The sequence below is a fragment of the Drosophila arizonae genome, chromosome 2, assembly GCF_054131065.1.
Source record: "Drosophila arizonae isolate 15081-1271.41 chromosome 2, UAZ_ARI_1.0, whole genome shotgun sequence".
Classification (NCBI taxonomy): domain Eukaryota; kingdom Metazoa; phylum Arthropoda; class Insecta; order Diptera; family Drosophilidae; genus Drosophila; species Drosophila arizonae.
The window spans coordinates 26,606,004-26,629,516 of NC_142922.1; the positions used below are offsets into that span (position 1 = coordinate 26,606,004).

Here is a 23,513-nt window from a genome sequence, read left to right on the forward strand (position 1 = left end):
GAGCAGACAAATAAAAAGTGGCTACAAATTTATTAAACAAACGGCACCCACACTATCACGCCTTTGGCACATTGGGCGGCAGCGTGGCAAATGTGAGAAAGCCCGTGTGACCGGGCAGCACTTGGGGATTACTGGACGTTAGATACTTTTTCAGCTCCTTGGGCTCCTTCATCTTACTATCGTCATTCGCATTTGGCTCGCTGCTCTTGGGCGCCTTGAGAAACTCCAAATCGATGACGGGAAATGATCGAGTCTTAATCACGCTCTCCTGCTGCAGCACCTCCATCGAACAGATCTCATTGAAGCCCAGTTTGGTGAGCACATTAATGCAGCGCTGCGACTGCTCTATGCATGGGGAGAACGAGCAAAAGCGACCACCTGAAATTTATGAAAATATGATCTTGTTAAAGATTCGAGCCAAATAAGCATATGAAATCTTAGGCCATAGGCAATCTTTATCTCTAATTCGCCCATACTCTCTTGACGATATTTTCTCTATACATATTCCATCAATGCAATTTTGATTTCGTAATCTATCTTTACATACATCATAAATCTCTACGACTTTCTCATCATATTACATATCACAATATCTACATGTAGATATCCATACAAAATTCACATTCTTATACCGATCGCAGCTGCAATGTTGCAATGCGCATTTGGTTTCACTAATGAGTGACAAAGCTGCCCAACGGGCTGCCTGACCACGTCAACTGCCAAAAGCGGGCGCATTCAATGTCAAACACAATGAAATGGCTAAGATAGACGGACCGACAGACAGACAGACAGGCAAAGAGTAAGAGAGACAACTGACTGACCAACCTGGCCAGGGTCTTGATTGTTGCTGCTGCTGCTGCTGCTGTCGGCTGCCGCGCCAAAGGGCGCTGACAACTTGTTGTCATGCGGCGACTGGGCAGTCGCGTTTCACTTACCCGACAACTTCAACGCCTTGAATGCATGTGGCACTGCCAAATCTGGCGCGGGCAGATCCAAAAAGACCGCGTCGGCCACACCGTCCAACTCGCTGGTGAAGCCTAAATTGCACACATCTCGATGATAGACCGTTACAAAGTCGGCGAGTCCATGTCGCTTGAATTCGTCGCGCGCCTGATCCGCGCGCGCTTCATGGAAGTCGAAGGTGTGCAGGTGACCCGTGGGTTTCAGGGCGCGCAAAAAATAATGCGACAAGGAACCGGATCCGGTGCCGGACTCAACAACAACTGCGCCGGGACGTACCTCCAGCTGGTGCAGTATCATGCTTATGTCCGGCGTATATATGATTTGTGTGCGATGCGGCAACGTTTGTGTCCAGAGCTCGGGATTTGGCTGCAATACATGTGCATAACCTTTGGATAGCTCCACCCGACTGCCATACTCCACACCAATAATACCTGCCGGCGTAAAATGTTCGGATCAATTAAAGGTTTACTTGTTGTTGGACTAAGGACATACTTTGCACTTTCAGTGAGCCATAGGGCGTCTGGAAGATATGCGCTATAGTTTCGCCTTTCTTGTTTACTATCGTCGGCACCGCTTCTATGGCGTGCATGGAGTTCACGCTGAGATAGAGAATGACAATGTCGCCTTGCTCTATGTGTGTTTTGGGCTTCAAAAAACTCATTGTTATGGCTGATCGTCGAGATTGCCGGTTATTGGCTAGGATATGGCGAGAGGAACGGAGACGCGTGGGCCAACTAAACCGCGAGCGGCAACATTAATACCGAATTGTGTGACCAACATAATTCGAGACAAAAATACTCAAGTAAATTCATTTATTGTAAATTACTCGAAAATGTTTCAAACTTGTATTCATATAAAAGACACTCAAATATAAAATCTGATACAAAATTAACATGAAATAATAGTTTGATTACAGCAACGAACAACAATTAAAACAATAGTGTAGCCAGCTTTTGTAGAGTGTGCGAAAAATACTAAATTATATCTGAAGTCGCTTACCAACACGTTTTTTGTGCGACGAGCAGCCGACTTCGCGTTGATTTGCTTCTTCTTTCCCTCTTTTGGTTTTTTACTACAAGTATGTAAAGCTTGCTTTCTTTGAATTTGTCGAATAATCTGTGAACATCCTAAAAACGGCTTAAAAATATTAGTTAATTGCCACTCACGATTATTGACAAATATTCGTTCTATAGCATTATGACTTACTTATGTAAATTTAATTTTCTTTTTCGCACAATTTTATGCTCGATTGGAACCTGACTCTGTCTACTCTGAATGAACTCAAACTAAAACCAACAATTGAAACAAAAGCAGCCACAATATGGTCCAACGCTTGACTTTGAGGAGACGCTTGTCGTACAACACCAGATCCAACAGGAGACGCATGTATGTAATAAATCAGCAGTTATGTTGTTTTTGTAATCTAATAAGACGTTTGTTTACAGTGTGCGCACTCCCGGCGGTCGTCTGGTCTACCAGTACGTGAAGAAGAACAAGACCGTTCCACGCTGCGGTCAGTGCAAAGAGAAGCTTAAGGGTATCACTCCCTCCCGCCCAAGCGAGCGCCCACGTCTGTCCAAGCGCCATAAGACAGTGTCCCGCACATACGGCGGTGTCTTGTGCCATGGCTGCCTGCGTGAGCGTATTGTGCGCGCCTTCCTCATTGAAGAGCAGAAGATTGTCAAGGCACTGAAGAGCCAGCGCGAGGCGCTCGTCAAGCCCGTCAAGAAGGTGGAAAAGAAGCCCACCAAGGCGGCGCCTGCCAAGAAGCCCGCTGGTAAGACCGGCGGCAAATCCGCTGTCAAAACTGCATCCAAGAAACCCGCACCCAAGGGTGCCATTAAGTCCAAGAAGTAAATGTGCTTAGGATTTTCATTGAGTTAAGAATTGGACAAGGAAGCATTTTGTAATAAAGAAAATACAAGTTGGAAACTTTACTTTTTTAATTTTTGTTTCTGCTCATTGAATAATGGTTTGTGTCTAAGTTAAATTATCAGCTGGGCGAAGTTGGGCAAACAGCAGAAAATTTACCATTCACATTCTTAGTTTACAATCATAATCATGTGCAACTGCAGCAGCCATTCCGTCTATTATGTTTATTGATAAAGCCACGCAATTGCACAATATTTTTTACGTTTCTCTTGGTTTGTGTCTCAGCTAATCGAACAGCTGTTTTGCTTAAATTGCCATTCACCATCCAAGCAAACAAATTAATGCGGTTGCTAAACTTAAAAATTGTTGTCAGAATTCATTTATGATGCCACTTAAAGCGAATGTCAGCAAGCCGAACGAATCGTACGTCTATAATAAATTGTTGTAATGTCACATTAAAAACTAAATTTTACAGCACCATACGAGTGCCGTTCGATACGCCGGAGCATGCCAAGATTGCCTATCGAGTGTTGAGTGTGGATCAGGAACCGCGCCGAAACTTTGTGCAGAAAACGCTGAGTCTGGAGGCCGATGTGCTTGTTGTCCACTTTAGTGCCGACCAAGTAAAGAATTTACGTACTGCCATAACATCGTTCTTTGAGTGCCTGCTACTGTGCCAGGACACAATTAAACTGTTCGGCGAACAACCTGAAGCGACACCAAATAAGAATGCCGGAACACACTCCAGCGCCGACTCCACATAGAGCAATCTATGGATTTGCATTTTATATACTTTTCACGGTGCTATTCTTTGTATATGTGGCGTGGGCCTTTCTACCGGTGGAACTGGGCCTGCACTCCTATTTGCCGGACAAGTATTTTGCGGTATTCGTGCCAGTGCTGATTATGGTCTGTGCCTTCTTTGCCGTCATCATCTATCCGGCCATCAATCTTTCATTGACCCCCAATATCGATTCAATTGCCTCGGTTGTGGATCTCAAGCTGGTGCTGCCCAAAGGATCAGAGTTCACCTCCTGGTCGCAACTACAGAATCAACGCTCTGAAACGACACCCAAACGTAACCCGTCGCCAACCACCACCCTGTGCAATATGTGCAAAACGGAGCACGTAGCAAAGACTCGCTCGCCCATACCTCCACTTCGATTTCTAGATCTACAAGAAATAAACGCCACATACTACAACTAACAAAATTGCTTTTAATATTATTAACTTCACTTGCGACGCACTGTCGTCCAACCCTCCTCTGGCTCCACAAACTGTTCCGCTTGCTGTTTGCGGGTCTGAGAGCGGGTAACCCGCCCGCTGCTTGTGCCGGCCTCCTCGTCGCTGTCAGCTGCATTCATGGGATCTTCAGCACTTTCGTCATCGTCTTCCATGTCCTCGTCAGACGATGAGTCGTCGTCTATGGGTGTGTATGTAATTTTGACATCGGGACGAAGCCAATCCTTTCCTTGCGGTAATTTGCTAAGCTCCATTTCAATCTGCGGGTATTGGGAGGCCATTGCCATTTGTTTATACCGCAATAGATTGCGGCATATCTCGGGTATGGACTGATCGTCGCATAGTGTGTTGAATTCCTGATCCATCAGCTCTTCGATCACCTCCTGCAGCTCACCCTGCGTTATATTCTCATTACCCACACAGTATTCATATGTGTAGTCCATTATTTGTATGGCCACCTGCGAAATTGTTAGGTTACACTTGGTTTGAGAATTAAATGAAGTATTCGCATACCTGCTGCCCATTGCGTCCACCCATGCCATGCTCAACAGCCAAGCGTAGATTTTGCCAATTGTTGAATATTCTTTCAACAATTAAGCGAAAATTCTTTTGGAAGTCGGTTTGTGCCATAGCGTGCTATACCAGTGCTGTGCAATTGTGACTACTTACATGCTTGCCATTCGCATGTCAACGTAATTGCTGACAGCTGAAATTTTGTTTACATGTCGACGCGCGAAATAATGTCGGACAGCGAAAATGTGGAGCAAGCTCCAAATGAGCATGAGCTGAGCACTGAAGCTGACCTAGCCCATGCCTACGAGGGGGACGATGATGATGACGAGGATGCGGAGCCAATAACCGCACAAAAGGTGAGCTCTCAGTTAGTGAACTGAGAGACTCTTTTGTATTGTTATATTTTGTAATTGCAGGTTCTGGAAATTTTGGAAACCGCTTGGACAAACGAGATGTTTGCACCCGAACTGTTGCAGCACCAGTCAGACATGTTGGAGCTGATGATGTCACAAGTGGCTCACATGGAAGAGCAAATGAAGGATCTAGACAAGAATGACTTTCGTTACGTGGTGCATCAAATGGAACTGGAACGCATACGCTATATTATGGCCAGCTACTTGCGCTGTCGTTTGCAAAAAATCGAGGCCTTCACGCAGTACATTATCAATCAGGATGCAACATACGATGCAGCCGACAAACGACTCTCGCCCGAAGAGGCGAAATATGCGCAAGAGTTCGCGACAAATGTGGATGAATACTTCAGCAAAGTGGCCACACGGTACATGCCCAATCAGCAGCGGGGTGAGGCCGAGCAACGAATTGTGGCGCCCAATCTCATGAGCCATGTATTTCTCAAGGCTAATGTGGCAGGTGCGTGGGGCTCTTCAAATGTATGTTATACATTCTTCATTTATAAATTTAATTTGTAGTGTCTGGCGTTATTGTGGGCGTTGATGATGAAGAGGTGGATCTTACGCCAGGGTCTCAGCACATCATACCCTATCAACTGGTGGCCGATCTTATACAGAAAAACCAAGCGAAACTTATATAAATATCTGGGAAATACACATTCAATTTAAAATTATGATTTCCATTAGTGAACCAATTTTTCGCGCTCGAAATGCAGCCAGTGTTGGTATACGCGCATTGTTGCTGCCATCGCTTCTTCTTCTTCGCTAACAGCTGGCGGCTTAACAATGACGTCAGAACGTGTATTTCCAGTGGAAATTCTTAGGTACACACGCCACGACTTAGTCTCAGTTGTCAATGTGGCGCGCAATTACGCGGATACCAAAAACACTTGACTCTCTTGGCCAAGGTGTCGCAGTGCTACCTCAGCAGTTCCAACATTCCCAGCTGTACAACAACAACCACAATATCTGCAGTAAAACCAATTACCTCAGCTTACACAACCAAGCGTCGCTCATAAAACCCAAATACAGAATGTCGACGGCGAAGCCAAAGGTTGTCTTTGTTTTAGGTGGCCCCGGTGCGGGCAAGGGAACGCAGTGCTCGAAAATTGTCGAACGATTTCAATTCGAGCACTTATCGGCTGGCGATTTGTTGCGTGAGGAGCGCTCACGCGAGGGCTCTGAATATGGCCAGCTTATCGAGGAGTACATACGCAATGGCATGATAGTTCCCGTGGAGGTCACATGCTCGCTGCTGGAAAATGCGATGAAAAACTCGGGCAAGTCACGGTTTCTTATCGATGGATTCCCCCGCAACCAGGACAATTTGGATGGCTGGAACCGCCAGATGTCCGACAAGACAGAAATGCAGTTTGTGCTGTTCTTCGATTGCGCCGAAGATGTGTGCGTGAAGCGCTGCTTGGGACGCGGCCAGAGCGGCTCCGGCCGCAGCGACGACAACATGGAAAGCCTGAAAAAGCGTATCCAAACCTACAACAACGACTCGTTGCCCATCATCAAATACTTTGAGAATGCAGGGCAGGTCAAGAGAATTGACGCTAGCCCCGATGCGGACAAAGTCTTTCAAGAGGTGGAGCGCGTGTTCTTAGCCAATGGTTTCCAATGAAACTCCCTGCGGAATCGCCCATTCAATTGTTGACACTCTAGCTTGAATTGTGTGTGTTTTCCTAATACGTGTGTAATCTTAATTGTAAATCCCTCCTCCCTTACTTAAATATATGAATATTTACGCTTGTTATCATAATTAGCGATACAATCTTTTTGCGTGAGGGAATTTACGGGCATATCAATTTTAACAAATTTGTCACTTAAAAATAACAGCGTCTAGCATATAAAACGGCAGGTGAATACGGTGCTTAACTAATCCTTGCGCAGCTTGTCCAGGCGCGCTTGCAAATCGGCATCGGCATCGGACATGGGTGTTGAACCACCGCTGCCACCACTTGCACCGCCACCACCTGCGCCGCCCCCACCGCCAGAGGATGGTCCGCCGCCTGCTCCGCCTGCAGCAACAGCCGAAGCTGTTTTCTGTGCACCCGCTCCACCTGCTATTGACAGCGAGCCGGAGGCTGTGGGTAGATCGCCCAATTGCTCGCCCAGCTGTAGGCCCAGTTCGTCAAGCACTTGGGAGACAACAGCATCAGTCTCCTCCTCATCGCCCTCATCCTCCATGGCATCGTCGATGGCGTCGTTGATCATCTCCTCCTTCATATCCATCATCTCCGACTGCCTTTCAAAGTCCTGCAGTATCTTTTGTATTTGCGGGAGATTCAATTGACGATTCATGTTCTGCATGGCCTTGGTGACACCTGCGAAAATAACGATATCATAAGTAAATTGTGAATCATCAATGAAAAACCTTCTCTCCCCTCACCTTTCATTGCCTGGGCCATTGTGTTTTGAGATTTAAGCGTTTGTATTTTAAGCGAGACAGCCTGAATGTTGGCCTTCATGAGCATAAACTTCTTGGAATAGCGGCGCGTGCGCACTAAATCCTTGGCCATGATCTTGACCGCATCCATTTGGCCCTCTTTGGCCATTTTCTTGATGTCGGCAATAATTTTCTTTTCTTGTTGGTCCATTTTCATGCGCTCACGATCCAAATCACGCATTGCCTTGTTCAGAGCACGCTGATTCTTGCGGAGCATCTCATCCGGTGAGATCTTTTTGCCGAAAAGCCAATCCATTTTGCCAAATTAATAAAATTAATATTTACGTCTTAAGAACTGTGTAGGAATTAAATTCTTAAGAATTACTCATCAGAACAACAAATGATGGTCTGGTGTTGCCACTAAGTTGTTTAACAGAATTTCTTTTCAGTTAACAGAAAACTCCCATCATTAACAGGTTTTGCCTAGTTCATAAATTTTGCTGTTGGCATATATTAATTGTTTGTGGGTACTTGAGCTGCAAGTTAAATCCATTATTTTCATATTGTAATAATTATATTTATTGAGTACTACAATTAATATTCATAACTTGTTTGTGTATGGTAAATTTCTTTGCTCTGTGAGCACCATACTAGGCATTACGCCACGCTGCATCAATAATGTTAAGCTTACGTTATGTCGTTTGCGCTTACGTTAACATCTGCATAGCTCAGCTCACAACAACAAGTTTTGAGTTTATGTTTCGTTTTTCTAATCAACAATGAAGGAGTTCGACGATTTCAATTTTAGCGTGGATAAATGTAGGCGTTGTTGTCAATTAATCTGATTTGCTTTAAGCACATTCTTTTTTAATCCGTATAGACACGAAGGAGCTGACACGGGAGTGTGTGGGTGGAAGCGATTTGCAGCAGCGAAAAAAGGAAATCGAGGCCTACAATGAGCAGACGTCGGCAATGCTTAAGCAGACTTGCAAAAAGAACTATATGCAGTTCATACAAACGGCCAAGGAGATCTCACGTAAGTGGCAAATATTCTATATTAAGTGCTAGTTTTAATATGCTTATGTCTGCAGATCTGGAGTCGGAAATGTACCAGCTGTCGCATATTCTCATCGAGCAGCGGAACATCTTGGCCACCATGACCGATGGGAAGACCACAAGCAATCTCAAGGCGGACAGCATCGAGGCGGAGAGCAGTGCAGCTACTGAGGACGTGGAGAACAGTCAGGCAACGCGCGCTGTTAAGGAAATGGTGCAGGGCTTCAATGGGAATCTGGAAGGAAAAACGTTTTTGAACGAGGGAGCGCTCATTGAACTGGATGCCAATGATTACCGGCCCATACAACGCGTCTTCTTTTTTCTGTTCAACGATGTGCTGATTGTGTGCAAAGTGAAGCATGATAAGTAGGGGATCCCTAATTTATTATTTATTTTTCTGTCTACTTTTCATTTCATACTTCTCCTTGCTTGCAGACGCCTGGAATTTCTTACGGAATACGATCCCAAAAGGATAGCCGTTATCAATATCAAAGATCTGGACGGTGTAAAGAACGCCATCAACATTATAACGCCTGACGGCTCCAAGATATATCAGAGCATCACAGCCGCCGGCAAGAGCGAATGGATTGAGAAGCTGGAAGAGGCTTTTCGCTTTGATCAGCAAAAGAAACCAAAGAAGGGACAAGCGCCGCAGCCACCGAATCGATCCAAGCAACAGCAACAGCAAGCCCAATCCAAATCTGCCACGCCCGAAAAGTTGCCAGAACAAAGTCCCACAGATGCACAACCGAAATCCCTGGAGGATGAGACCCCCGAATGGCTGAGTACAGCCAGCGAGGAAATTCAAACGCTGGTGGCACAACGCCACTTCGAGGACGCACAGTCGCTGATCAAGCGCACCCAGGAGTTCCTGAGCATGGCCCAGCCCAAACCCAAACTGCTCCAGGCGGACGTAATTCAGGCTAAGATTAAGCAGCAGGAGCAGAAGCTGACCAATGTGCTGCTCCAGGAGCTGTCAAACAGTCACAATCGTAATCTGCAAATCGCGTTGCGTGAAGTTCGGCGCCCTCTCAAGATACTCGTCGAGATGGGTCGCTCCCGGCAGGCGAGCGCCACACTGCTGAAGGTCTGCACGGTCAGTTTGCGTGTGGCACAGCGTGAGGCGCGTCGCAACAATGCGGAAATATCTGAGCTTTTCTTCTGCGACTTGACGCAGGTGGCATGCGATTTCCTCAGCGCCTTTGAGCAACAGCCGGCCTGCGTTAGCGGTGAGTAAGCATATTTTGTTTGATTCCTATCCGCATGGTAAAACTTATTCCTGCAGCCCTCGTCGTATGGTGTAATGCGGAGCTGCAGTACTTTGCCAGCCAGTTGATCAAACACTACCTGACCAAGGGCACCTCCCTGGAGGCGGTGGCCAAGTGCGTGGAGCGCGTGCGCAAGCCGGCCACAAAGCTAACTGAGATTGGCCTGGACATAAGCTACCATTTGGAGGGTCTATTGCGCACAACGCTCGAGTCGCTCATCGAAGAGTCCAAACAGCGCCTGTTGGACGCCGTGGGTCGCACCGAGGAGAGCTGGCAGCCGTATAACTTGCAAACGAAATCCAATTTGAAGCGATTGCTGCTAGAGTTGGATGCACTGGGCATAGATGTGCGCGCCCAGACCACTGGCGATACATGGCTGAGCCTCACCCAATCCACCGTGGTATTCGTGCGCCAGTTTCTGCAACTGACCGAACATTGCGGCTGCCTGGCCAAAGGCGAGACGTTGCTGCAGAGCCTGGAGCATCTGTTGCGTGATCTCTTTTTGGCTCACCACGCGTTAAGGCCACCCAGCGATATGTCAGTGGATGTGAGTTGATGATTCACTACCCTTAAACATCGTAATAACTTGTAACCCATAATCCACAGCCCAACTTTGTGATGAAGAACAAAATCTTTCTGGTGGACAATCTGCTGCCCATTGCCATCGAGAAGTTCCGCAAGACATCGGGTCGCCAGTGCGAAACAATGCGGGAGCTCCACACGAAGCTCTCGCGCCAGCAGGGTGCTCCAGTGCCGCGCCAGCGGAGCGTCTACACGACCGATGTATTTTAGAAGTAGTCAACTTTGCTTTTGATTACATATATAATTTTTTATTTTTTTCGTTTTGCTTCAATTATTTATAATATAATTATATACATATATAACCACAATAATAATATTTGTAAAATTAAAAATCGAAGCGTGTGCTGCACTCTATTCTCTGTTATTTGCTTATTACAATTTCCGCTGGGCGCGAGGTGTGCCCACAATTAAATATATATATATTAATATATATGCGATTCATTTCTATATAAACTAATATGTAAACAAGTTTCTTTGTTAAATTATTATTATTTTTGCGTTTTGTGTTCTTGTTCTTAGCTGCACGAAACATAGGATTTTACAAATTTTTAAATTTGACAAAGGATTTTAATTTGCTTTTGATTTTTCAAAATTACATACAAGCAAAAGCTGGCTGCTTTGGCGCCCCCGACTACTGATGTATCTGTGTGTGTGTATGTGGGTGTATTTGTGTGTGCTTATGTGCGGATGTGTGGACGTGCTGTTGCGGCGGCGCCTGCTCCGTTTTTCTGTTACTGTCGTATTAATTTATAATGTAAAATTCTTAACTAAACTGCTTATCAATTATATTCATTTATATATATATATAATTGTACATTTATATATATATATAAATATACATATATAAATAAATATACATATATACTTTTTCTGCATGCAAATGTGTTTTGTGTGCGACGGGCAGGGAAATGGGGGGCGTTTCAGGACATTGTGGTAGCAGTCACAAATTTAAACAAATTAAAAAAAAAAAAAAAAAAAATAACAAATAATTCAAAAACAGAATTTTGTTATGCATACGCAATTATTGATGTTTTACAAAAAAATAAAAATAAAACCTTCGCTGCCGACGTAGACAAACACATAGACAAACTAAAAGCACTCACATTTCTGACACCGTGTTCTCATCTGGTATTCATAATCTCAACGCTCCAGCAATGACTAATCCATGCTGGGTCCACAATTAAAAAGGACCCTGCATTTTATTCTTTTGATGAGCTTAGTAGGTAACGCCGACTGTTATTAATTTTTTTTTGTATTTTTTTTTTTTTTTGTTGCTTTTTTCCCGTTCTGCTGCACTCTATATTACCTTCATTATTATTATTTTGTTTTAGGTTTTTTTTTTACTTTGCAATTTGTGTTCAACTTTTTATTGGACTTAGCCTAGGCTTAAAAGCTAAAAGTACGCTTAATTTTTTTTTATAGGTTTTTCTTTCATTTTGTTTTATTTTTATTTATATTATAGAAATTTTACTTCGCTCTTATGCACCCGCTGCTGCCAATGTGTTGTTGCTGCTGCTCTTTCTTTGTTTGTTGTTATTAGCATGCTATCAAACAATGTATTTTTCATTCCTATTATTTTGTATAGTTGTAATAAAAACCTATATGCGCTTATTACAAAATGAAAAGTGTGGATTCCCTCTGGTGTTCTTTTTGTATTGTTGTTTCTGTTGTTGTTGTTGATTTTGTTTTAATAAATAACTTCATAGACAGTAGCCTTCTTATCGCCCGAACCCGTCACAATATATTTGTCGTCAGTTGATATGTCGCAGCTAAGTACGGATGATGTTTCCTTCGACTGCAAGCGATATAAATAAGGAAGAAATATAGATTTATTATACAATTATATAAAATACGTGAATTGTTAATTTATAAGGTTCAGTTTTGAATAATAGTTAAGGAAGGCAGATCATGATGATCATTGCATATGAACTTGAAAAAATAATTACTAAATATTCATAGACAAATTTTGAGCATTGATTGTTTGGCTAAAATTAGCAATGTTAATCCATTCGAATATTTATTTGAGAGCTTGGATCGAATCACTCACCTGGAATATACTGGCACCATATGGTGTTCGCCATGCGTTAAGCAGGTTGTCTTTGCCGGTGGAAACGAACCATTTGCCGCAGGTGGCAAACCGCAGCGACAGAACGCAGCTCTCGTGCAAATGCAGCTGATACTTGTCTGGTTTCGATGCATGCAACACTTCCACATGCGAATTCTCCATGCCCACGGCCAGCCAGTCACCTGTTAACAGAGCGGAGGGCGTAAATAATGATGTGTTTTAACACCTTGCAATTAGAAAGTAAAAACTAACCCGTGGGACAGTAGCCAAGTGAAAATATTTGAGAACTGAAATCGTGTTGCTGCAGCTGGCGGCCTTCGCGCAGATCCCACGAGCGCACCGTGTTGTCCAGGCCGCCAGTCCATAATCGTGAGCCATCCGGACTGATATCGATACACGAGGCACCGTCCGTGTGGCCCTGGAACTGACGCACCAGTATCTCGTTGTGTAGATCCCAGACAGCGATGTTACCATCGCTGCAGCACGAGAAGCACACCTTCGAATCGGGGCTGATGGCGAGCGCATAACAGGCAGGCGCTGCTGAGGTTAGCTCGGCCTTGATGCGAGGCGTGGGACTGGCCAAATCCCATATCGATAGATTCGATGCTTCGCCACCAACAATAAGTGTGCGTCCATCCGGCAGTAGCTTCACCGAGCGTATATAATTATCGCGCTGCAGGCAATCCAGCTGGCTGACGGGATTCTTATTGCCCGGCTGTGAGATGTCCCACACTTTCACGCAGCCCTTGCCGCCCGTATAGACATATTTTGTAGGATTTGAAATAGTCACCGCACACACGACCTCCCCATGCGATAACGTGTTAATTTGTCGCGCATGTCTCGGTATACCAACGCCCACCAGCGCGTCCGGCGGGAATGGCACCGGCTGCAAGCTGCCCTCACCGTTCATATGGAAAGAGTAAGCACTATACCAAAGAGGAAACGGATACAAGTTAGACAATGGACGTGGATAATATGAGACGATGTACTTACGGCTTTCCACCAGTTAGTGCCGAGGGATGTGGAATGCCGTTTGTTCGTACATGCGCATGCGGATCGTACGGCAACGGCGGTCGTCCATAGGCGGGATCCGATGGTGGACGCTGATAGGGATCCGCCGGTCGCTGATACGGCGACGCTGGATAGCCAGCCGGCGGTGGGCCACCTTGTTGCATCATTTGTTTAGGATTTGCGCCCTGAGATGGTGCTGCAGCGTTTGGTGTCGGTGTGCGTGCCTTTGCGCCCGGTGTGCCCGGCTTATCCATCTATTATTGAAATCATGAATTGAGTAAATATTAATAATTACAATCTGTATCTGTTTAGTCTTCAATGCTCTAGGCTATAGCAAAGGTTCACAGTTGTCATGAGCACATCAAATATTGTTTTGGCTCTTACATCTTTTGTCTTGAGGCTGGGTGTTGAACGTGAAGAACTGGAGCCTGACCTCGAGGGCGGGCGCTCCTGTTTGATGCCACTGCTACCCGGTTTGTCCAGACGCTCGCCGTTTAAGCTTTCACGATCGCGCACCTCCATGGACACATGTTCGCCATTGGGACGTGGTGAGTGGGATTCCTACAATGGTTATTGAAATTACAGTTACTTTTATTTTTCTTTGTGTCTTTTCGAAAAGTTTTATTTTGTTTGTTTTTATTTTGAGGAATTTGTTGCATGAATATCAGGGCCGACACTCAACTCACCATTTCATTTGCAACATCTACGACTAAATCTTGATCGCTTTTCTCGCCTTCATCGTCCTGCAAATAATTTTGAAAAAAACAAACAAACACAATAAAACAAAATTCGTACACGATAACATCAACAACCCAAATAGCAATTCAGCTGTTAATTGCACTACTCTACAAGTATATGATTTTATAGTTTTAATTTCGGTTTTGTGAAGCGCATGAATTAATAGAGGATTAGAGATAGACAACAACAACAACTACATATGAGATAGGCTACTATATATTAAAGGAATATGTTTTTTTTTCTTTTTTGGTGAGTTGAGAGGCAGCAACAGCTGATGACACAATGATACGAGCATACTAAATGATATATACGCTCATTATGGCTGGATACTCACTTGCAGTTTCTCATCTTTTCGACGTTTCGAGTCGTTCTCAATGTCCAGCGGCGAGCGTGTACGGTATTTTTCACGATCCGCTGGCGAAACCGAATTGCGCTGCAAGATTGGAAACAGTTGGATAAGTATTTGAAACGATCTACGATCTTTGAGTGCTGCCACTTACCAGGCGCTCTTCAGCGCCCGCTGGTCCCTCCAAGCCCATGGGCTTTATATCCGGCCTTTGATGGTCCGGCGGCGCTTTGAGCAAGCCCTGTGGCCCGTGTGGCAAGCCCATTGTGGCACCCAATGCAAACGGATTTAGTGCACTCATCGGCTGTGGCGGTCCGCCTGGCACCTGTTGTGCGTGTATTTGTTGCTGCAATGGAAAAGCCGCGGGCAGTTAGTTTACTGAACAAATTCTGAATGCTGAAGTGCAGGCGCTTCAATTGTTTTTGTTATTTGGCTTTAGGACGTGTAACAAAGGCTAGTTGGATGTAGCTGTGCGTGTGTGTGCATACAACACCAACAACATCGACAAGTAGAACAAGCGGCGGCGATTTTGTCTTGACGCATTGTATTAAAAATTAAAAAAAAAAAGAATTCAACAGAATGAACAACACCTTGTGGAGCGGCGAGCGAGAAACAACGCAACAAGCAAACAAACAAACGAATGCAAATGGCAAACAAACAAAATTATAATCACTTACTAAAAGTTGTTGTATTCCATGTTGCTGCTGATGCTGCTGCAGACACACGCATACCGCACGCACAAGCCCATCGTTTAATAAAATTATAGTATTTACAGTTCGCATATAATTATTATAGTATAAACATAAATTAAACAAGTTGGTCATGCAGCTTGATAAATTATAAAACTATTCTTTAATGCTAATGCTAAACTAATCTTACTAGAAAAAAAAAAAAAAAAATAAGGAGAAAAGGTGAGGCAATAAAAATATTAAACAAAAATTTAGTGCTTTATTATTGCAAATATTTGATCAGTTTAAGATGGAGCAATACTAAATTATTTATTATAATTAAAGTATTTTCATCTGTTCTTTATAGCATTAAAATTGTTCTTTTTTTTAAACCTATTTCTGGGAATTTACATGATTTTTAATTTTTTCTATGCTTGATAGGAAATACTTTAAAGCTTTAGCATTAAACTATTTAATTTTGTATATAGTATTTTGTAGTATATTGGGAACTGGCTAAGAAATGTGTATATATAAAATTCTCAAATAATTTCACTCCCAACTTACCCCAATGATCAGATTCAGTTCCTGCATTGTGACTTGCTTCGCACGCTCTACCGCCTGCAGCACTTGTTGCTGATGATCGGCCTGTAGGAATGGAAGTAGCTGGTTGATTAGTGTGTTGAGACGCTTCGCGATTTCCGTTTGCTTGTGCATTTCCACATTAAGGCCATAGGACATTTCATAGTACTGCATTAGAAAATGCAAACAGAAAAGGATTAGATTTAACATATTGAAATTGAAAGTCCATTAGTTATATATTTATATATGTATATGTCTTTACCATAACATAATGGCGCTGCATTTCGGTCTTCTCGTTCGCCAGCTTCTCGCACTCCAATTTGATGCTGAAATTCACAGGAAAAATAATCAAAAGGGCAAATTAGTTTAGTTGAAAGAAATCTCGGGCAACGCTTCCGTCGTCGCGCCGGCTAAAAAATCCTATGACCAGCAGCGCATATAGCGCGCTGCCTGGCAAACCGGTTTACACAGCCAAAGACATACGAGGCTGAAAGGCAGCAGTAGACCAGCCCAGCAGAGCATGTGCGCATGAAAAACCTACAGCAATCAACATTCTTTTTCTTTTTATATTTTTGTGAATCAGAAATCGGACATTCTTTATACGACTTTAACGGAGAATGTTCTATAAAGAAAACGAATTTTTTTTTTTTACCCGAACATTTTCGAGAAATACTTTCAAATATTAATACGAAACATATCCATGAAGAGCAAAAGGACGTTTCATGACATCATTAGACCCATTCATTTGTTATGTATTTTCTATAACACCTTGAATATATTATTATTATTATATTATTACTGAGGGAATCTTTCTGGATAACAATATTTCTGGAGCTATGCGATATTCGATGCCATAAAAAATTACAGAATAAAATTATATGAATGTATGAGATTTCTTTCCCGCTGTTCTGCTGGGGGGCTCCCTTTGCGAAATTGTATGTCGTAGACACTTGCCTGTGATATTGTGCCTGTAGAAAATTGAACTCCTCCTTGATGCGCTCCAATGTATCGGCAATGGTGAATTTGATTGGGCCCTGAGGTGGTGGTCCCTGTTCGTATTGAAGATGGACATGGGGGCGAAACACAATTAGTATAACACTTGATTGGGTCCCATTGCAATCTTTAATACTTACCCCGGCGGCGGGGTGACGCACCGGTGCGGGATACATTATTGTTGTGTTGCTGTTCTTGTTGTAATGCCTGTTTGATTGTTGCCCAAGAAGCAATGGATGAACAATAAATATTTGCAGTTTGTTGTATCGTAATTATTATTGTTATTATTTTTTGTTTGTTATATATTTATATATATTTTAGATGAGCGAACTGCTTATGCTTCCTCTTCCTGTTGGCAGCGCGCCGCTGCCCGCTGCTGGCACCCTGAGATTGAACTCTCCTCTGCCGAAATTAGCAGCACTAGCACCGGAACATGTATAAAATTTTGCAAGCGTTTAATTGCTTTTGTTGTGATTTTAGATTTAGTTCAACTCATGCGTTTCCATATTGTCTAGCATTTTGCGGGTATCCTGCAATGGGAATTTTACGTTTCTTAGTTATTGGTCGTTATTTTGCACGATTTTTTCAATACGTAGAATCTCACGCACGCACACACATACACATACACACAAACATAAGCGCGCTCACATATTCTTGAGCATCTCAGCAATGGCAGCCATGCCAGCAACAACGAGTGTACACACATACATACAGAGGACGACGCACATACGAGGGTATGAGTGTGAGTGTTTACCGCCGAAAAAATCAAACGCACAGTTGCATGTGCCTGAGCGAAATGTTACGCAAAAACAAGCATGCGGCATAAGGTATAATATGACCGTACACTTCTTAGGCAGCATAAGATATTCTCGTTAAACTATTTCCACATTACTGTGGCATGTAATTTTTGCAAAAGCAATGCACGCTGGCCGCACGCTCTGCACAAACAAATGTACCCCGTGCAATACACATACACATAGACTGCAATTACGCAGGGTTGCCACCTTTAACCGAACAACAAATATTGCCACTGGTCAATACATCGTAAATTTGACGCATTTTTATTATAATAGCTTTTGCATTTACACACTATGTGACAGTTCAGCAATGTAATAAATTATTTTTTATATAAACAATTTATAATCCCAAAAGAAAATGTAATTTCCTGGCAACACTACTGTGACAGCGAGTTGCTCACTCACACATATACACAAACAGACAGACAGACTTATACACGCGCGCGCACCCTAAACGGACGAGTGACAAAACTCACACACAAACACAGGCGCACACACGAGCGCAGCGCAAAAGAAAAATTGGCCCAACAAAAAATAAACAAAAGCAATTAAAAAACGGAGTAGTTGGCAGTACCAATTTTCATTTGGGCATTTAGCTTGCCGTACAATTGCACATTTTATTGCCACTTTGTGTGCGCACACATACACTGCACTGATATTTGCACGAGCCGATTTTTTCAATGCAAAAACGTAATTTTTTACTCGAATTCTACCCGTAAAAACTGGCCTCTTCAACCGACCGACCGACCGACTCGCTACGTCTGACAGTCAGCCTGAGCGTCGTGTATGTGTTGTGTGGCGTTCTCGTTCTCGTCTCTATTTTTTCGCATCTGCTTTAGCCGTCTATTTTGCACTTCGATTTTCGGCTGTATTTAATTGATATTCGACGACGTTTTGCACCTCCCGAAACGCACGATTACATGTGAAAGCTAATCAACTCTAATGCCGATTTGTTTTTAAATTGCGAACGTGATTTTAATGCGTGGAAAAAATAAAAAGCCGACGATATATCGCCAGATATGTCTCATCACTTTATTATTTAGACGTATCGCCGAGCCTCCATATTATATCGACACTTTGATTTATCGATTTGAGTGACTGTTAAAGGATATCGAAGACTTTTATCTATCGTCTATGCAACATTGTTGTGTATGTGCAAATATTAATCTGGCGCGCAATGGAAATTTCAAAATAAATGCAATATTATTTGTCATACTAATTATATATATAATCTATAATGTTATTTACTAAAAAAGAAAAAACCCTGTTTTTATATTACGAATAAAAATAATAAATAAATTTTAGATTTAAATTTAAATAAATTTAATTGAAAATGAAAATAAATTTAACGTTAAAACGCTTACAAATAATATAAATCAATTAAGTTTGTATTATCCGAATACCCACGCTTCATTGAATTCATCTCAAGGGAAACAGAATTTCGATAAGAAATTGTTGCATTTGTTTGTTTACTCTTCCAGTGCCCAATGCTAAAAGTGAAAGTCAGCCATATGTTTGCCCAACCCATATGATTCATAAGTCAAATAATTGTATGTTTCTTAATTGCATTTATTTAATTGCTTTACTAATTGTTTTGTTCCCATCACAGTTGGTTATCACAGTTGCGTTTTCTTTTGTTTTCCCTCTTTTTGTCTACTGCCTATTGCCTGATGCTTTACCAGGGGCGCCACAGTTTCTCGCTCTCCTCTGGCATCGGCGATGGTGCAGGACTCTCGCAATCACTGTGATATCCGGATGAGGCGGGGCTGAGAGGCGCCGAGTTGCAGTTGATGCTCAACTCGGTGGCCGTCTCCGATGCGTACATTGTTGTTTGTGCCTCATGGAACTGCTGGAGATTCTTGTAGACGCGGCCCAGATGCGACATCACCGATTTACCCAGGTCGACACTCATGCCAGGTGTGGATGCCATGACACGTGACACCTCATTGACGGCATTCATATAACCATTGCGGAAGCTCTCCAGTGGCATTAGTGGTGTTGCTGCAGTTGCTTCTGTTGATTTGCTTGACTTCTGTTGGCGCATGAAGACGACAGCTGACTCGAGCATCTCGGCCTTGTCCATGCGCAGAATGCCATCATCGCCGCGTAGCTCGGCGACAAGTGTCTTTAGCGTGTCCAGGCACTTGTTGATGCGCGCACGACGCTGACGCTCCAGCAGCGGCTTCTTCACCTTCTGGTAGATCTGTGTCTTGGTTGTGTATTCCATTTTTACGTGTATGTTTTATTAATTTCAGTTGCGTTTTGCAGTGTACAAAATGCTCGTGGTTGCCTTGTTGCTGGCTGTATCGTGAATGATGTCTTTCGGTTGGCAGTGCCCTGCTTTTATAGTTCGCTCAGGGCCCAAGTTCAGAATCCACCCTCGGCCACGGCTACGCATGAGCGCACCCCGTCTCGCTCGCACGCACGCGCATGCCCCTGGCTACGCTACTCTCCCTCTCTGACACGCAGGCGTTGGAACTGTGTGGAACAGCTGCAACTGAGCGGCTGGCATGGAGGACAATCGGCAATCCTTGTGGCTCGTGGCGTGGGAACCGACCTGAAAGTAAGTTTCTCACACAATTTTTTTTTCTCTCGTTTGTTTTCCTTTTGGCCACATGCTTCGCTTTTTTAAAGGATCAGAGCACAAATTTTGCAGCTGTCGCTGTTTTGGGCATCGCTCTTGCTGTTGTTGTTGTTATTGCTGCTGCTGTCGTTGTTGCTGCTGCAGTTGCTGCTGCTGTAGTTGCTCTTTAGACCGGTGTTATTATCCTTAATGCATACTTCACTGCCTCATCCTGTGCGTGTGCGTGGGTCGTTCCCGTTCTCATTGTTATCCTGCCGTGCCATCTCTCGCTTATTGTTTCATCAATGTATGCAGATGATGATGGCATAATGCGGCCTCTGCCTCGATCCCTGCTTTCCACGTTCCCATTGCCCGATGAGTGTTTATTGGGCACAATTAGTGTGGCATATTGGCTTCGTTTGGCTTTGGCTTTGGCCTCTGTCTCTGCCTTGGCCTGCCAGGTCAGGCGGACGCTGAAAGCGTGGCAGCGCGTGGACCGCGGACCGGGCAAAGGTGATCGCTGGGTGCACTGGGTTATCGGTGGGCTTACTTGCAATCCTCCCCTCGACCTCTAACCTTTAGTGCTCAGCTAAGAATTATCAGCAATAATTGATTGTGTTTCACGCCTAGCAGACACATTATTAATTGATTGGAAATTGAGTTGGGAGCTTGATACTATTTAACATTTTAGATTAGCAATCAATAGATGTTTGTATTACCTAAATTATGTATAAGTAGTCCCTTTTGTAGCATGAGCAGCGCTAATAAGAATTTATATTTGTCAATTTGGTCTAATTAGTTAAGACATAGGATGCGATAGGATATAACAGAGGGTTGATAATAGAGAGTTTTGATTGTATCAATTATAATAATTTACAAGGATTGCAGCTGATAATAAACATTGATAATTATATTCTATATTTCCTTTAATATAAACTATGTTAAAGAATATGTGTATTTCATACTTTTATTAGCTTAGAATTAATAAAAAATATTGATTTTGTACATTATATTTTCATATTTGTGCAATAAAAAATGCAGTTAATACTTGCATTATTATTTCAGACATTATAAAATTTGATTTCAGGTTTTTCATGGCTTTGTTAAATGGTATAGGAGCGGTCAGAAGAAGGCGTGGCTCAGACCTGAATATATATGTATGTATCTTTACAGATTTCAATTGAATATGTATCTAATTGGTCTTAAGTCAATCAGTCTTACATATGTATGTACATATATTAATTGGACATGTATATTTATATTTTTATATTCAGATTTGAGTTATTTTCTACAGAATATAGAATACAGAATATAGAAATATTTATACATACCACATATTAAAAAAAAAATTATTATATATATATAACTTGCTGAAAAATATTATTCTTAAAATAAAAATGTAATCATTAAACAGATTTATTTGTATTACATTTTATATTTCTTTATATGTGTTGATAATAGAGAAACAAAAGAAATATATATTTCTAACTTCTAACATCGTGTATTATTTTAATTAGTGATATAATTCAAGTTAAATATATTTTTATTAATGCAGGTTCATAAATCTTATAGCTATTATCTAACTGATTTGAATGTAAAAAAAAAATAAACAGTGGAACAAAGGGAAAATATAGTGTCTAATTGTGTATTCATAGACATTTCTAATTGCTTTCAAACTTAATATAATTATATTTCATTTGGTAGAAAATCATTATATATTAACAAATTTTTTAAATATAATTAAATTATAATTATCTTTTGATAGGATTCCAATTAGAAAATGGTGTGTCTACACCTGAGTAAGAGTAATTAAATTCCAACAGCTTATTCTGATTTGAGTTCAAGATGCTGCAATAAATAAATATGATCAATTTTTTAAATAAAAGAGGCAAGTATTTTTCTTTTCATATTTCTTGTTTATATTTATGTTTTAATTTTTTTTTTGTGTGTTTTGTTTTGTTATGTTTTTTGCTTAAACTCTAGAAACATTTGTATTGGCTAACAGACTTCTGGCTAATTGTTATAATGGAGTCAATAAAACGTGCCCTATCACAGACCTAACTTAGAAAACTGCGTAACACTTAATTAGAGGCAAAATGAAGATCATTGTAAAGCTTTGTAAAGCGACAGTGCGATTGCGTGCGTGTCCCGATGACTGCGGAGCTAATTACGACTCCTTTACCAGGGACGCCAGACGCTGGTGCCGTTGTTGCTGATCTGCAGCAGAGATTGGGCGGCAATGGGCGTGGTTGAGCCACAATCACTGTCGCTGGCGTACCCGCTGGAGACGGGACTGTAGGTGTCGCGGTTGCTGCTGGAGCTGCTGCTGCTGCTGCTCTTGCTGGAATAGACGGAGTCGCAGTTGATGCTGAGTGGTGTGTTCATTGACATTGGCGCTGTGTGCTCCATGGGCTGCTCCAGCTGGTTCAGGCGCATGCCTAGGTGGGTCATCAGCGTGGTGCCAAAGGCGACATCAACTTTGGGCAGTGCAGCCAGTGCACGGGAAACCTCATTGGCGGCACGAATGTAGCCGGCACGGAAACTGTGCTCAGTGGCGGATGCAGCGGCCTTGGCATTAGAATTGGAATTAGCGGCCTTGGACTGCTTCAGTTTGCGCAGATAATCAACGGTGACCTCCAAGATGTCGGCCTTCTCGAATTTGGCATCGCCAGTCTGGGCCACACACTCGGCCATCAGATCCTTGAGGTCATCCAGGCACTTGTTGATGCGTGCGCGACGCTTGCGTTCCAGCAGGGGCTTCATCACCTTGCGGTACTGATAAGTCTTTGATTGTTCGTATTTGGTGGCCATGTTGCGTTGTTTGGCGATGTCTGTTTGAATGTAAGTTGAGCTGTACGATGTGTACTGCACGACGATTGCGTTGAGAATGCTGCTGCCATCTCCAGTTACCGCTGCTTTTATAGCTGCACGTGCCGGCGTCGACGTCGACTGCGTCTCGTGCTCAGCGCACGCACAAAGAGAGCCAACGGCAGAGAGTGGAAACAACAAAAACAACACCACCTGACGAGCAAATTACTCAGTCGCTCGGCTCGCTTCGGTTCGTGTCTGTATTTCGGTTATCGGCTCTCGGTGCGTTTGCCTCTGCGTCAGCGTCTGCGTCTGCGCCTTGCAGCGATCCTCGCCTGCTGGTGGTTGGTTTTTCTCTGGTTGGCTCGGCAAACAAGTTTGTTGTGTCTTGGCAGGGGATGAAACTGATGGTGCGTCTGTCTGTGTGTTGGTGGTGTCGGTGGTCGATGGTGGTGCTGCTGATGGTGGTTGTTGCACATGTTCAGCATGTTGTTGTTGCTGTTGCTGTTGTTGTTGTTGCCGCTTTTAGCTCTTCTCTGTTTTCTTTTACATTGACGTTCGAATCGTGGGAAACACTTTGCCCTCAAGTTTCCCACAAGATTTTTCTCGCTCGTTGGTGTTATAAGTTATAATCGCTCGGCCGTGTA

General features: G+C 43.1%; 12 protein-coding genes across 20 annotated transcripts; 6 read left to right on the forward strand and 6 right to left on the reverse strand.

The window, feature by feature from the left end:
* Positions 1 to 11: 11 nt before the first annotated feature.
* Positions 12 to 2,081, reverse strand: Trmt61 (tRNA methyltransferase 61). The gene is made up of 4 exons (XM_018018754.2): positions 1,963 to 2,081; positions 1,456 to 1,697; positions 936 to 1,394; positions 12 to 378 (listed from the first exon to the last, which is right to left on the reverse strand). Exons 2-4 carry the CDS (start codon positions 1,622 to 1,624, stop codon positions 56 to 58), a joined length of 951 nt encoding a protein of 316 aa, XP_017874243.1. The 5' UTR covers positions 1,625 to 1,697; positions 1,963 to 2,081; the 3' UTR covers positions 12 to 55.
* Positions 2,082 to 2,280: 199 nt separating this feature from the next.
* Positions 2,281 to 2,900, forward strand: RpL34a (Ribosomal protein L34a). The gene is made up of 2 exons (XM_018018762.2): positions 2,281 to 2,349; positions 2,409 to 2,900. The coding sequence occupies exons 1-2, from the start codon at positions 2,285 to 2,287 to the stop codon at positions 2,818 to 2,820; spliced, it is 477 nt and encodes a 158-aa protein (XP_017874251.1). The 5' UTR covers positions 2,281 to 2,284; the 3' UTR covers positions 2,821 to 2,900.
* A 134-nt stretch (positions 2,901 to 3,034) lies between these two features.
* On the forward strand, positions 3,035 to 3,599 carry Tcs6 (Threonyl-carbamoyl synthesis 6). The gene is made up of 2 exons (XM_018018764.2): positions 3,035 to 3,258; positions 3,311 to 3,599. Exons 1-2 carry the CDS (start codon positions 3,218 to 3,220, stop codon positions 3,597 to 3,599), a joined length of 330 nt encoding a protein of 109 aa, XP_017874253.1. The 5' UTR covers positions 3,035 to 3,217.
* On the forward strand, positions 3,565 to 4,046 carry PIG-P (phosphatidylinositol glycan anchor biosynthesis class P). The gene has a single exon (XM_018018763.2). The coding sequence runs from the start codon at positions 3,565 to 3,567 to the stop codon at positions 4,039 to 4,041; it is 477 nt and encodes a 158-aa protein (XP_017874252.1). The 3' UTR covers positions 4,042 to 4,046.
* Positions 4,033 to 4,730, reverse strand: LOC108621452 (pre-rRNA-processing protein TSR2 homolog). The gene is made up of 2 exons (XM_018018760.2): positions 4,591 to 4,730; positions 4,033 to 4,535 (listed from the first exon to the last, which is right to left on the reverse strand). The coding sequence occupies exons 1-2, from the start codon at positions 4,705 to 4,707 to the stop codon at positions 4,068 to 4,070; spliced, it is 585 nt and encodes a 194-aa protein (XP_017874249.1). The 5' UTR covers positions 4,708 to 4,730; the 3' UTR covers positions 4,033 to 4,067.
* A 60-nt stretch (positions 4,731 to 4,790) lies between these two features.
* On the forward strand, positions 4,791 to 5,674 carry Sld5 (DNA replication complex GINS protein Sld5). The gene is made up of 3 exons (XM_018018758.2): positions 4,791 to 4,946; positions 5,007 to 5,460; positions 5,520 to 5,674. Exons 1-3 carry the CDS (start codon positions 4,800 to 4,802, stop codon positions 5,639 to 5,641), a joined length of 723 nt encoding a protein of 240 aa, XP_017874247.1. The 5' UTR covers positions 4,791 to 4,799; the 3' UTR covers positions 5,642 to 5,674.
* Positions 5,675 to 5,796: 122 nt separating this feature from the next.
* On the forward strand, positions 5,797 to 6,765 carry Cmpk (cytidine/uridine monophosphate kinase Dak1). The gene has a single exon (XM_018018755.2). The coding sequence runs from the start codon at positions 5,857 to 5,859 to the stop codon at positions 6,625 to 6,627; it is 771 nt and encodes a 256-aa protein (XP_017874244.1). The 5' UTR covers positions 5,797 to 5,856; the 3' UTR covers positions 6,628 to 6,765.
* Positions 6,747 to 7,829, reverse strand: Vps2 (vacuolar protein sorting 2). The gene is made up of 2 exons (XM_018018756.2): positions 7,396 to 7,829; positions 6,747 to 7,330 (listed from the first exon to the last, which is right to left on the reverse strand). The coding sequence occupies exons 1-2, from the start codon at positions 7,706 to 7,708 to the stop codon at positions 6,882 to 6,884; spliced, it is 762 nt and encodes a 253-aa protein (XP_017874245.1). The 5' UTR covers positions 7,709 to 7,829; the 3' UTR covers positions 6,747 to 6,881.
* Positions 7,830 to 8,065: 236 nt separating this feature from the next.
* Positions 8,066 to 10,652, forward strand: Exo84 (exocyst complex component Exo84). The gene is made up of 6 exons (XM_018018753.2): positions 8,066 to 8,211; positions 8,273 to 8,428; positions 8,484 to 8,814; positions 8,884 to 9,677; positions 9,734 to 10,263; positions 10,323 to 10,652. The coding sequence occupies exons 1-6, from the start codon at positions 8,172 to 8,174 to the stop codon at positions 10,506 to 10,508; spliced, it is 2,037 nt and encodes a 678-aa protein (XP_017874242.1). The 5' UTR covers positions 8,066 to 8,171; the 3' UTR covers positions 10,509 to 10,652.
* Positions 10,653 to 11,513: 861 nt separating this feature from the next.
* On the reverse strand, positions 11,514 to 18,523 carry gro (TLE family member transcriptional corepressor groucho). 9 transcript variants are annotated; one of them, XM_018018747.2, is made up of 14 exons: positions 18,102 to 18,522; positions 16,839 to 17,228; positions 16,660 to 16,754; positions 15,968 to 16,031; positions 15,691 to 15,873; positions 15,136 to 15,171; positions 14,613 to 14,804; positions 14,447 to 14,545; positions 14,061 to 14,117; positions 13,759 to 13,935; positions 13,357 to 13,628; positions 12,616 to 13,289; positions 12,346 to 12,545; positions 11,514 to 12,093 (listed from the first exon to the last, which is right to left on the reverse strand). In XM_018018747.2, exons 2-14 carry the CDS (start codon positions 16,872 to 16,874, stop codon positions 11,986 to 11,988), a joined length of 2,193 nt encoding a protein of 730 aa, XP_017874236.1. In that variant the 5' UTR covers positions 16,875 to 17,228; positions 18,102 to 18,522; the 3' UTR covers positions 11,514 to 11,985. The 9 variants fall into 9 exon arrangements, with proteins under 9 accessions (XP_017874236.1, XP_017874237.1, XP_017874235.1 ...); XM_018018748.2 differs by having other exon boundaries at positions 15,136 to 15,168; positions 18,070 to 18,522; XM_018018746.2 differs by having other exon boundaries at positions 18,070 to 18,522.
* Positions 18,330 to 19,821, reverse strand: E(spl)m8-HLH (Enhancer of split m8, helix-loop-helix). Its single transcript, XM_018001021.2, has one exon. It carries the CDS (start codon positions 19,720 to 19,722, stop codon positions 19,171 to 19,173), a length of 552 nt encoding a protein of 183 aa, XP_017856510.1. The 5' UTR covers positions 19,723 to 19,821; the 3' UTR covers positions 18,330 to 19,170.
* Positions 19,822 to 21,953: 2,132 nt separating this feature from the next.
* On the reverse strand, positions 21,954 to 22,970 carry E(spl)m7-HLH (Enhancer of split m7, helix-loop-helix). The gene has a single exon (XM_018001020.2). The coding sequence runs from the start codon at positions 22,867 to 22,869 to the stop codon at positions 22,237 to 22,239; it is 633 nt and encodes a 210-aa protein (XP_017856509.1). The 5' UTR covers positions 22,870 to 22,970; the 3' UTR covers positions 21,954 to 22,236.
* Between the last annotated feature and the right edge of the window lie 543 nt (positions 22,971 to 23,513).